Here is a 13,097-nt window from a genome sequence, read left to right as displayed (position 1 = left end):
GAGAGAGAGAGAGAGAGAGAGAGAGAGAGAGAGAGAGCTCAAAATGATGGCTGACATTTTGTGGGACATTTTAGTCCCACAATTTATAAAAGGGCCAATTTAGTCCCAGGCTCTTCTAATGATAAAGAATATGACTGATTTAACACTTTTATGGCTCTATGACTAAAATTGGCCCATGTAAGTAGTTAGTAGACTATTTTATATATTGTACATAAGAAAAAGGTGTCATTGTTAATCTCACAAGGATCTAATGGTCCAGAAAAAAAATTTGATAAAGAAAGATCCTCTGCAAAGATATTATCATGGGGCCCATCGAACCGATCTAATTAAGCTAACTAAGTCAAAAAAGTTGATGGGAGAATGACTAATTGATTCCGACAAAGCAACTTATCCCGGAACTCATTAAGAGGACGTATGTCTTCAACCCAGAGGAAGTCGATATAGGCCACAGGATGGTTGACACGACGAAAGTGTTAATCCCGCAAATATATATCTTTGACCATCCCACAAAGACCAAAAACTTCTCGTCATATAGCATTTTTGAAAAATAGCTAAGACAACTTAGACAAGCCGATGGAGCTAAGTCAGCCGACCCAAGTCAACACAGATAAACCAATCGAGCCAAAAACCAACCAGAAGACGAGTAGTTGCCTATAGATTGCCAAAAACATCCCAGTGTATGCCCATCCATATAGGAGTAAAATTTGTTGTTGTGATAAAACCTTAGAGGGGATTCTCTTTTTACTTCATTTTAGATATCATAAGATCTAATATAGAGAACCTCTCTCTCTCTCTCTCTCTCTCTCTCTATGTTCTTACTCTCTTCTCATGCTCTATTCTGTATGCGTGCTCATAAGCAGAGGCTTACTTGCTTGTTTCAGTTAAATCAAGGCCAATGAACCAAAGCGGAGACGTATCACTATATGGTTATGGAAGCATTGCATGGAAGAATGCAGAAAATTGGAAGAAAAGGCTTAATATGCAGCAAAAAAAAGGAGTAGGTAACTGTGCTCTTCAAAGAAATAATTTGGATTTTGATGAATGTGAAGCTGATGCACTCATGTGAGTTTCCAATCCATTGGTTCTTAATTGGACAGAAAAAAACACCAATTCTTCAAATTATTGCATGACATTGCATAAAAATGTTCTTAAGTATATTTTTTTCTGAATCGATAAAGTTTTAGGTTTTAAACCATAACTAGTTTTGATAATAGCTACTTTTAGCTGCATTTATCATTCATTTTTCTCTTCTATGATGGAGAGGTTGGGAAAAGGTAATGATGAGTGAGCAGAGTAATGAGCCAAGCTTCCAATTAAGAGGACCAATAAAATTTGTACCATACAAACATCAAAATATGAAAAACATATAACGTCCAAATTCCTAAGATCACAAAATCCCAAAAGTGAAGTCATCCAAACTATATATTAAAAAAAAGAAACAATCTTTAACAATTACCTCATTGTTTCTGCAGAATGGATGAAGCAAGACAACCCCTTTCAAGAAAACTACCAATAGCATCAAAGAAGATCAACCCGTATAGATTAGTCATAATTCTTAGGCTCATCACCATCTGCTTCTTCTTCCATTATAGACTTCTAAATCCAGTAACAAACGCCTACGCATTATGGCTCACATCAGTCATTTGTGAATTCTGCTTTGCAATTTCATGGATATTGGATCAGCTCCCAAAATGGCATCCGATCGAGCGAGAAACTTTCCTCGATCGCCTTTCTTTGCGGTAAATAAACTTAATTCATTCGATCTTTCGAAATTACAGGCTAACATGTCTGGCGTGCAGGTATGAGAATGAAGAAGGAAAGGAAGAGTCTCAATTAGCAGATATAGATGTTTTTATCTGCACAGTGGATCCTAAGAAGGAGGATCCTCTCATGGCTGCCAATGCAGTTTTGTCCATACTTTCTGTTGATTATCCGGCTGATAAAGTTTCGTGCTATGTGTCGGATGATGGAGCTGCCATGCTCACTTTTGAGGCGCTCTCTGAAACATCACTGTTCGCTAAAAAATGGGTTCCATTCTGCAAGAAATTTAACATTGAACCTCGTGCCCCAGAATGGTATTTCAGTCAGAAAATGGATTATCTGAAAGGCAAAATAGATCCGGCGTTTGTTGGGGCGAGACGTGCAATGAAGGTTTTTTTTTTTGTAACATTCCAAGTGATTTTCATTTTGTTGAAGTTTTACTGATTCTAAGGCTTCGTGTTATTGTTCAATTCTTCACAGAAAATGATTCTAGTGTTTGGGCAAATGTGTTAATTTGATCTTGTTGTTGCAAATTCAGAGAGAATATGAGGAGTTTAAGGTTCGGATCAATGGGTTGATTTCTGCGTCTCACAAAGTTCCTGAAGAAGGTTGGACAATGCAGCATGGAGCTCCTTGGCCGGGAAATAATGCGCAGGATCATCCAGGAATGGTTCAGGTGATTTTATTTTTATCAAGAGAAAATTACATAACCAGTAAAAGAGAAAATTACATAACCAGTAACTAATTCTTATGCATTTATGTATCTCACATTTAAATCTTTATTTTTAAAAGAAATATCTACATTGGGACTCTGGTCGTTAAAATGTGTCCGAAGTCTAGTGGGGCACCACGTGTCAAGTGTTTCTTACTTTAAAATTTAAAAAATTTGTGGGGGGCACCACATGTCAAGTGTTTCTTACTTTAAAATTTAAAAAATTTGTGGGGCCCACTTACCACGCGACACCTTCCCTCTCCGTTGGACTCCGGAAGCATTTTGGCATCCATAATCCGAATGTAAAATTTTTGGCATTTTTAGAGGCTAAGAGTCTAATTCTTTCACATCGCATAAAAAACAGTATTAATTATATTTCTATACAGTAATTTTTTTTTCTAAGATAGGGAGGGAGGTCTCCCCGTATATATGGAAAAATTATTCCATACGGATCGGTGCGTGCGGTGACCGATCCAGACCGTAGATCACCTGATCTACGGTCCCCATGTATTTCGGTGGGTCCCACCGAAATTTTTTTTCTTGTTTTTTTAAAAAAATGAAAATAATCCTGATCGTAGATCAGTGTGATCTACGATCAGGATCGGACACCGCATGCAGAGATGCATGCGGTGTCCGCACGCAATAATTGCTCGTATATATGAAGGTTTAGATGCGAGATACTTAAATGGATAAGACTTGAATGTGAGGTATGTAAGTTCTATTAAATGAGGGCCAAGAAAGCTAATTTGTGCATGGCCAACAAAGCAACAGATGCTTAAATTCATCATAAAACTAAATAGGAAGATTTACTTGCATCCCACTCAATACCTATGCATTTAAGATTAAATCATTTAAATCTTGTCATCATTTTTTATCCTGCTGCAAAGTTAATTGACTGATTTATATGATTTAGTGAATTCAAGCTTTACAACTGAAATGTGTGGAATCCAAATTTATGATATCGGTTGCTTTATTTTGTCCCAACAGACCGTTCGGTAGTATTTAGGTCAAATTCAGGTTAAGTCCCGCTCTAAATCCGTTGCCAACAACACTAAAGCATTTAAGAGCAAAATTTTGATCTTTACAAGCACGTAAACTTTTACATGAAAAAGATGTACTTTACTGTTTTTTAAATTAAAAAAAAATGTGATATGTAATATTTTTTGGGGATGTAAATATAACAAAAAAAAAAAAAAACTTTAGGTGTTGCATATGAAAATACATATGAAATTGGTAGTATTTTTGTAAATGCCGCAATCCTTAACTTCCGTTCAACAATGCGATTGCTGAGGGAGACAATCGGTGGTTTATGGGATCGGGGAGGATGGGTTACTGTTGTCTAGGGAGTTTGGAGGCTGAGGTTGACGACGAGTCTACGAGCCTGCGGGAGGGGGCTTCACGAACTGGATGGTAAAGAGAAAGAGGGAGCTTCTTTGCGATCGAGGTTCGGGCGGAATGTGTTTGTGCAGGCTTCTGAGGGAATGAGGCTTGCGGCAGCGAGAATTAGAAGTGCGTAGCGTGGAAATAGCTGACAGGAATGGGGTTTTCGTCTGAGAAGGAGCAGGGAGCGGTAAAGAACGGGGCGGGCTGCTATGGAGTTCTCGGGTTGGAAAAGGGTTAACGGAGGCGTGTGCCGGGCAGCGGTCGAGCCGAGGAGCGGCCAGGGGATTATTGTGCGGGGCTTCGGAGACGTGCGAGGCGTTAGAAGAGCGAGAGCAGGGAGATGGGAACGAGGGGGAAGCGAATCAGCGGCTGTGCCTGCGGCCAGGGGATTATTGTGCGGGGCTTCGGAGACGTACGAGGCGTGAGAAGAGCGAGAGCAGGGAGATGGGAACGAGGGGAAGCGAATCAGCGGCTGTGCCTCAAAAATGAGAGGGAGAAAAGCGGGATCTGGGCGAATGAGGTAGACGATGTGATCTGCCGCTTGCTAGAAGGTGAGGGAGACCTAGCGCTGATGGATGAGGGAGTCGGCGGTGGGTGCTGGAGCAGAGGAGGCGTTAGCTGGGAAGAATTTTTTTAGCTTATCCTGGATCCTGTATGCTAAATTTCTTTGATAATTATATTTTATAAAATTGTTAGTCCTTCGAATATTAGTCTTTTGACATATTATTCACATATAATAACAAAGTTATGCAATCTTTTTGGCTCTTTTAACATGGCAACAATGATCAGCATTTCATATACAGAATTCAATCATTTCATCAAATTTTTAATGCCATTGATGAGGTAACTATTTTAGTTAACATCGATAAAACTTTCTTTAAGTTCAAAAAATCCTTCAAATTGTATCATTTTCTCATATTCATCCAAGGAACCATGGAAGAAAGCTATCCTGACATCAGTTTTTTTCGAAGTATGGATCTTATATTGCTATAATGCTTAGTATTTCATAAATAATCATTAATTTAATTGCACGAGAAAATATTGATATAGAAGTTCATAATTTTTTTGTTGGAACACCTTAACAAGCCTTGTCTCATAATTTTTAGTTCCCATTTATTTTTCCTCATTTTGTATATATTTTTTATATTGTAGAACCTTCTTGCCATTGGATAGCATGATTATTGTCCATGTGTTATTCTTATAAAGAAATTGTTTCTCTTTATTAATAGAAAGCGTTCAATTGATAGAATTTGTTACCTACATGGGTTTAATATACCTATTTTCACTTATATTTGTAAAATACATGTAATAAAGAGAAATATAATAATAATTAATTAGCTTATGCGCTCTTTGTGACCATCTAATCTTGCTCACAGGAATATTGGCTTGAGTTGCTCCTAAGTTCTTTAATTTTACGTTGGGATAAGCTCTTCCTCTAATTTAGCATGCCCTAAATAGATATCTTTTATAATTGTATTTATCTTTTTATAATATGAATCAATTAAAGTAAGATCTCTAGTTCTAATAATTGCATCAACTTTCTTATAAATATACATGCAAACTTATGTGTATCATTTGTTGCGCTATATACCAGTTGTTGTGGTATATATATAAATAAAATAGAAGAACGATTTTTAACGAAGCGAAAAAATAAAAAGAGAAAATTCACACCAGAAAATAGTAACACAGCGGAACACACAGATTTATGTGATTCGGCAAATTGCCTACGTCCACGGAGTTACAGAGGATTTTACTACTTGAGGAATTTACACCAGTCGATCGCCTCGACTTACAAGAAAACCTCTCACTTTGTTGCTCTCTCTTCTTCTTTCTCTGTTCTTCTCTCTCTATACTGAGGTACACCGAATAAGATAAACTTACAAGAGAATTGGACTAATTTCTCTTCTGCCACAAGCCACCAAGAATAAGCCAAGGGAGAATAATCTTCTTCTTTTTCTTTCTTCTTTCACCGCAAGGAACTATTGCTTGCATTTCTCTTCCTCTGTCCCGAAGAAACCCGAAGAACACAAAATTGTGACTTAGAAAACCGAAGGAGAGCCGCTGCGATGCCTTTTATCTCGAACAGGAAACGGAGAGGCGACGTTTCGCGAAACAGCAGGGAGTTGCGACTATTCGTGATCGGACGAAGCGAAGTTCGCTTCGCGAGCGCGGGAGCAAGCGGAGGCGGGAGCGAGAAGGCGGGATCGGCGGAAGCAGGATCGGGCTCCAGTTTAACAAATCTCTCACTTAGAGACCGATACACATGCTACAATGTCATCTTCCTCGAACTGATATCCTCATCTGGCGGCGGCGCCTTTTTCTTCAAACATGAATCCTCCACCTCTGCAACTCATAGCCTATGTCTTCACTCTAGTTTCTCAAGAGTAATACCATTAGTCAATATATTAGCAGGGTCAACATAGCTTTGCACCTCCAAGCTATTTATTGGATTACTCTTGTCTTTGCTTACAACTCCCACTGTATGGGCAATATTCGGTCTCTGTTGAAAGACTTTTTCAACAAGTCTAGCATTGTACCTCTTACTACCATCACGCTTAGTTTTCACCTGTACACCCACTTATTGTGTAATGTCTTCTTCTTTGGTGAAAGTTTTGTCAGCTTCTACTTGCTCGAACTTTCATCTTACAAGATTTTCTCATAGCTCTGTGGTTCTCTATCATTTGTCTCTGGAACAATAGAAATGGGTGTCCCGGACTCACTCTTCTTTTCACTTCAATCATTAACAGAACTATGAACTGTCAATAATAGTGCATCTTGTACTTCTTCAGATACAACATTTGCACTATCATTCTTCATATTCTTGAGATTCCTACAGTTCCTCTTTATGTGACCAGCCTTAGCACAATTCCAACTGGTTTTCTGCTGACCACTGCTGACCAGACATTGATTTTGATCTCTTTCTATTTGAGTTCATGTCCTGTCATCTCCCTCTGAAATTAACATTCAGTGTCAAACTCGTACCTGAGATCTCGCCAAAATCTTTCCCGCGCACCTCCTCAGCCAAAATCAAATCACGAATATCATCATATTTCAGTGTAGATTTACCCGCAGAATTGTTAACTGTCATCCTCATTGCTTCCTAACTGTTTGACAATGATGCCAACGATATCAGCGCACGTATCTCATCTTCAAAATCAATTTCAACAGACGACAATTGATTTGTGATAGTATTGAAATGATTCAGGTGTTGAGCAACAGAAACACCTTCTGTCATCTTCAAATTGAATAACTTCTTCATCAAGTACATCTTGTTATTTGTCAATAACTTTTCGTATATACCTGATAAGGATGTCATGAGATTTGCAGTCGTTCTTTTTTTGACGACGATGTGTGCAACGGACCTCGATAGGGTCAATCGAATAATCCTTAGAACTTGTCGATCCAACAAATTTCATTCAACCTCATTCATCCTTTTAGGTATTTTCCCCAATAACGGAAGATGAAGTTTATTCCCATAGAGGTAGTCTTTTATTTGCATCCTCCAATAATCAAAATCTGTGCTATCAAATTTATCGATTCCTGAAACCTTGACTTCATCTGCAGTCATCATTCTTCCTCAGATCCGAAACAAAACTCTGATACCAGTTGTTGCGCTATATATCAATTGTTGTGGTAGATATATAAATAAAATAAGAGAAAGATTTTTGACGAAGTGAAAAAATAGAGCGAGAAAATTCACACAAAAAAACAGTAACATAGCGGAACACACAGATTTACGTGGTTCGGCAAATTGCCTACGTCCACGAACTTACAGAGGATTTTACTACTTTAAATAAGGACAAAACACCACTTTTTACAACTATAGAGATGTTTATGTTGATACATGTTTGGAGAGATTCTCAACTATTTATCTCATATTTCTGTTGATCAAATCAATAGAGATGTGCTTTTCCCGAATTTTTGAGGTGTCATTTTATTGGGTTGAAGACTAGTTTGGATATAAATTTTAAGATAATGAAGTTAATAAAATTCTTAGAACTGCAATGATTTCTTTTCTTTTTCCTTTTTTTTGTAAATTTATATTATATGTAAGTGAAGCACTGCTGTAAAACATGCATTCACTCTAGAGCATGTTGAATTGAAGGAGCTTCTTAGCACAGAGCAAAGGCAAAAACTCCTCAAAAAAACCTAAGAGCAGCTTCAACCAAATATTATCGTGACCTCAGTGAAGGGATTACAAATAACTCGTAAATCAACTAATTATTACTCTTCACTATATGTTTCTTATAAATGTAGAAGGGGATGGGTGTTAAAAGGAGGCCATATAAGTAACGGATTATATCGAGTGAGACTTTAAAAAAAGACGAATAATTATATTATAAGAATAACACCTAAATACTAACCAAGCTAAATAATGTCCAACAGTTTAATGCCATCAAACAGAATCCATATTTACTAAATTCAATGCCATTCTCTCGGAAGTTTACTAATAAATTAAACTTTTTACATGATATAGCTTTAATATCATATTTTGATTTGTCATTCAAAACTTGTTCTTCAAAGTGCATAGTGCATGTGCTTGAGCAGGTATTTCTGGGTCATGGTGATTCGCTTGACGCAAATGGAGATAACCTACCACGTTTAGTTTATGTATCTCGTGAAAAAAGACCAGGTTTTAATCACCATAGAAAGGCTGGTGCCATGAATGCTCTGGTGAGATATGTTCTCCACATCCCCTGCTCTCTTTAAGTTTTCTGCAAGAAGTACTTACACCGACTTGAGTTATTCGTTATAAATATATTTAATTAAATCCAATTCCAGATACGAGTTTCAGGAGTATTATCAAATGCTCCTTTCATTTTGAACCTGGATTGCAGACACTATATCAACAACAGTAAAGCTTTAAGAGAAGCCATGTGCTTTATGATGGATCCCACCTCAGGAAGAAAGGTTTGCTTTGTGCAGTTTCCATACAAATTTGATGGGACTGATCAAAACGACAAATATTCTGACCGTGTAGTTTTCTTTAACGTATGAAACTATTTAATTACATTTTTACCATAAAATTTAAAGTAGTATCATATGTTGATAATTTGCTATGTTGCACTTTCAATCATGAGCAGATTAACATGAGAGCTCTTGATGGGATCCAAGGACCAATCTTTCTAGGCACTGGATGTGTTTTCAGACGGCAAGCTTTTTATGGAATTGATGCTCCGGTTAAGGAGAAAAACGAGAGAAAGACACGAAATTGCAAGTCAAAATGTTGCTTTTTAGGTAGGAAAAGGCATAAAAATAAGGGGAACAAGAAATCTCTGAATCAGAATAGGGAGATATCAGCGCTGGTTCATTCACTTGAGACAATCCTTGAGGAAGCTGGAGGTTTGATTGTTGATTCTAACTTATAGACTTAGTTCTAAATGGCTTGAAAAGTGTTATACCGGGCTTTTTTTTTTCTTTTTTGCAGGAGAAGTTTTAGAGAAGTCTTCCTTAATGCCTTTGGAAGGGTTTGAGAAGAAATTTGGCCGATCACCAGCATTTATAGCTTCCACACTAACAGAAAATGGTAGGATTTCAATGGCCGTAAGTTCTGCTTCAGCTTTGGAGGAAGCATTGCATGTTATAAGCTGTGGTTATGAGGACAAGACTGCATGGGGAAAGGAGGTATGTTGAGCTTATTTTTCGGCTTACGGCTCATTTAGATAGAATAAAAATTGAAATTAGGAAATGATGAAGTTTACTACAATCTCTTACCTAGTTTTCAGAAAACAATTTTGATTTATGTAGAAAATGTCAATGATTGCATATATTTCTATGTGGTCATAAGAATGTGTGCTTCTGGAGCAACTTGTGTTTCTAAGTGCTAAAATGATGATTTATTTCATAAAACTCAAAAAAGCACAATATCGACACAACTGCACCAAGCAAAGCCTAAAACTGCATTTGAAAGAGTAATTAAAAAAAGACAAACCATACGTACAACTCAAGAGAGTCAGATTTATGGAAAAATCCTATACAGGAAGAGGAAATTCACTGTACTGAAAAGAACAAATGAAAAATTGCGACTCTTACATCATTATCCGAACTAAACTCTACGTGTGTGTATGTAAAAAATGATAGTCCATACCACGCGGCTTCCGATGCCCTAAAACTTTTGTAATAATTTAGGTTGCACCACATATTTCTCACGGTGAACTTTTCAATCCAAGTTCTAATAAAAAACTAACAGCATTTAACCTTTAAATATAATGATATCATTTTCATGCACAAGCTGCTCGAGGAAAAGGCTATCACTTTCTGAAGCATGTTGGAAAGAGGATTAATATCAGCTTCTTGCTTATATTATTTAATTTTTTTTTGGTTGCATTTACTTACATAGCACACAATTCTTATGTATTTACATATCTCACACCTAAAAGTGCAATTTACACGCACAACATTTAAATCTTTAATATCACATAAAAAATAACACTTACCACTTTTTAAAAGTGAAATAAACATTTTGTGCGTGTGCGTGTGAGTGCGCGTGCGCGCCCGCGTGTGCGTGTGCGTGTGCGTGTGCGTGTGTGTGTGTGAATCTTGCCCGGTGTGTGTGTGTGTGTGTGTGTGTGTGTGAATCTTGCCCATGTGCAGAATGAAATTCTCATGCACATGAAGTTGATCGGGAGGCTCATCTAATAGCTTCTAGTCAATCTTTATTATCTATGTATGTATGTATGTATGTATACATGTTTTTTTTGGTGCAGGTAGGTTGGATTTATGGATCGATCGCGGAGGACGTGTTGACTGGCTTCAAGATGCATTGTCATGGTTGGCGATCTATTTTCTGCATGCCTAGAAGAACAGCATTTAAGAGCTCTGCTGTGACAGATCTTTCAGAATATCTTCATCTATTTCTTTGTCGGGCGCAAGGATCAGTCGAGATTTTCCTCAGCAAACATTGTCCTATTTGGTATGGCTATGGAGGTGGGATGAAGTGTTTGCAACGCTTATCCTACCTAAGTTTGATTTTACATCCTTGGACCGCCCTTCCCTTGATCCCTTATTGCGTTATGCCCGCCTACTGCCTTCTAACAGGCAAATTTTTTATCCCTGAGGTAAACTCTCTTTTTATTTTTCTTTTCTTAGATAGAATTACTTTTATATTTGATTTTAGTATTTATCTTTAAAATTAGTTTTATTTGGAGTGTTTCTCATCTATTTTTTATTTTTAAAAATAAATCAACTTATTTTAATAACACTCAAAATAATTAAAAATTACTTTGAGTATTTTTAAAATATGTTCATTTGTTTTTTTCATTTGTTTTTAACATGACAATCATGTTTGGTTTCAAATCAAGTACAAACAAAACAAATAAAAATACAAAATAGAAATAAAAGTATAGAAGGGATTCTAAATGGCGCCAAAGTTACTTATCATACTCATACATAGTGTTCCTTGAATTCGATATTCTTGCTTACTATTTTGAGGTTTAATTATCAACAAAGAAGAATTTGGAGCTGTGCTCTGTGCGGATCAAATGCTGAATCCAAGAGAAAAGATCGCATATCTCATATTAATAATTGATGTATAATTTTAAAATGTTAAGAAAATAAACAATATGAATAAACATCAAGGATAAATGATGAAACTTAAAATATGAGAGGTTACTAATATTTCAAGTTAGGTTCTTAAGAGAGAGAAATTTCCCAAACAAAAGGAAAGACTGAACCAAACTTTGTGTTATTTAAAACGGCTTGTTGTAGTGAGAAGATTTCCATATATGTTTAAGAAAGTTTACAAACATAAGAAATAGAAGTGTTGGTGGACTGAAGAGGTAAAAAAAATTATGAAAATAAAGAAATATTTTAAAGAATAAAAAAGTAATAAAAAGGTGTTAAGAGGTAATGATGATAATAATTATTGCTTGATAGATAATTCTCGTTGTAAGATAAATTTTAAGTCTTAGTTCAATAAAAATATCCAATACACAAAAATAAAATAACGCGCAACAAAATTTGTACGTGAAAAGCCCAATAAAGGAAAATATCATAGGGTTTAGCCCAGTCAAAAGTAATTTACTACATAATTGAAAGTCCATATATCAACTCTTCTTCTTAACTGGAAAAGAAGTGACACAAAATTCTGTTTCGGTAACGATTCATGCTGTGGTTGAAACTCATGCGTTAATTGCACAAGTATATGTGACAATCAATTAGTATATAAATTTTAAGTCTTAAGTATCGATGCCACAATGAACGGGTTAATTTTTAAATAATCTAATTATTAGTTTACTAATTCTATGATTACTTTGAAATGATTTAGTACTTTGAAAAAATTTCTGAAATTCTTAGAATTTAATAGTAATAACAAAAGTTTTGGATTTTTCTAATAGTGAAAAAATTGTCTTTTTGAAATTGATCAAGTGAATCTTCAATTTTTTTCCAAAAGTTGTCCGCACTTAATATGATAATCAAGGACAAATACTCCTTTCTCTATTCCTATATATAAACAGTATTAGAGCCGCATCTTATGATTAAGTCCACTTTACCCTATAAAATCTCAGGAATCCATATTCCTCGACGCTATTGCAATCTTCTATTGATAATATTTATATTTCACTAAGTGATTGAGTGTTAATGTATTGTTCTTATAGCCTACGACCAGTAGTCCTAGATCACAAAGATTTTAATTTTTTTAGTGGTCAACAAAAGATAAATAAGGCTTAGAAGATTGACATACCAACATGCATTTAATTAGTCTAGGGGTTATCATGGAATAAACAAGAATTTTCACATTACCAATCAAAGAAACATAAGAGACTTATTCTTACACATGCTTAAAGAAAACATTAATGATTTCATTGATAGAAATTTTAAATTATACAAGTAAAGGAGATTTACAACTCGAATTGAAATCCTCTCGCTCCTAGTCTTCACTCCTTAATTCCTCTCAATTCAATCCATACTACAATCATATAAGTGGACTCTCACAAATGCAGAAAAAGTCCCTTTTCAAGTTATGGATGTCTCTCTCTCTCTCCAATGGTCTCCTCCTCTCTCTCTCTCTCTCATGCTCTAGGGCTTTAAAAGTCTGAATCATTCACTACTCTTTATGGTCACCCCCGGTTAAACCGTCATAAAACCACCAAAACTACTCTATGTCGGTTGAAGGAGCGGCGATGCCAAGGCGCTGGTGTAGTTTGCGGTGGCGCTGACTGTTGTGCTGGAATTTGTGACAGGGAATCATCAAATTACGGCTTCGGGCAAGGTAGCATTAGCACATGTAGCACAGCAGTGC

The 13,097-nt window shown here is 36.2% G+C and overlaps 1 protein-coding gene across 1 annotated transcript; it reads left to right on the top strand.

The window, feature by feature from the left end:
• Window positions 1-881: 881 nt before the first annotated feature.
• On the top strand, window positions 882-10,701 carry LOC110033333 (cellulose synthase A catalytic subunit 2 [UDP-forming]-like; the record flags this gene model as incomplete). The annotated part of the gene is given in 9 exon segments (XM_020737264.1): window positions 882-1,062; window positions 1,473-1,739; window positions 1,800-2,151; window positions 2,300-2,437; window positions 8,405-8,530; window positions 8,639-8,848; window positions 8,941-9,199; window positions 9,285-9,481; window positions 10,568-10,701. Coding segments are annotated over 9 exon segments (1,766 nt in total), but the record flags the coding sequence as incomplete, so codon positions are not given.
• Between the last annotated feature and the right edge of the window lie 2,396 nt (window positions 10,702-13,097).

This window comes from Phalaenopsis equestris, unplaced genomic scaffold (genome assembly GCF_001263595.1).
Source record: "Phalaenopsis equestris unplaced genomic scaffold, ASM126359v1 Scaffold001143, whole genome shotgun sequence".
Lineage (NCBI taxonomy): Eukaryota > Viridiplantae > Streptophyta > Magnoliopsida > Asparagales > Orchidaceae > Phalaenopsis > Phalaenopsis equestris.
The sequence above is the reverse complement of the archived record's forward strand: the minus strand, read 5'-3'. Positions and strand labels throughout refer to the sequence as shown.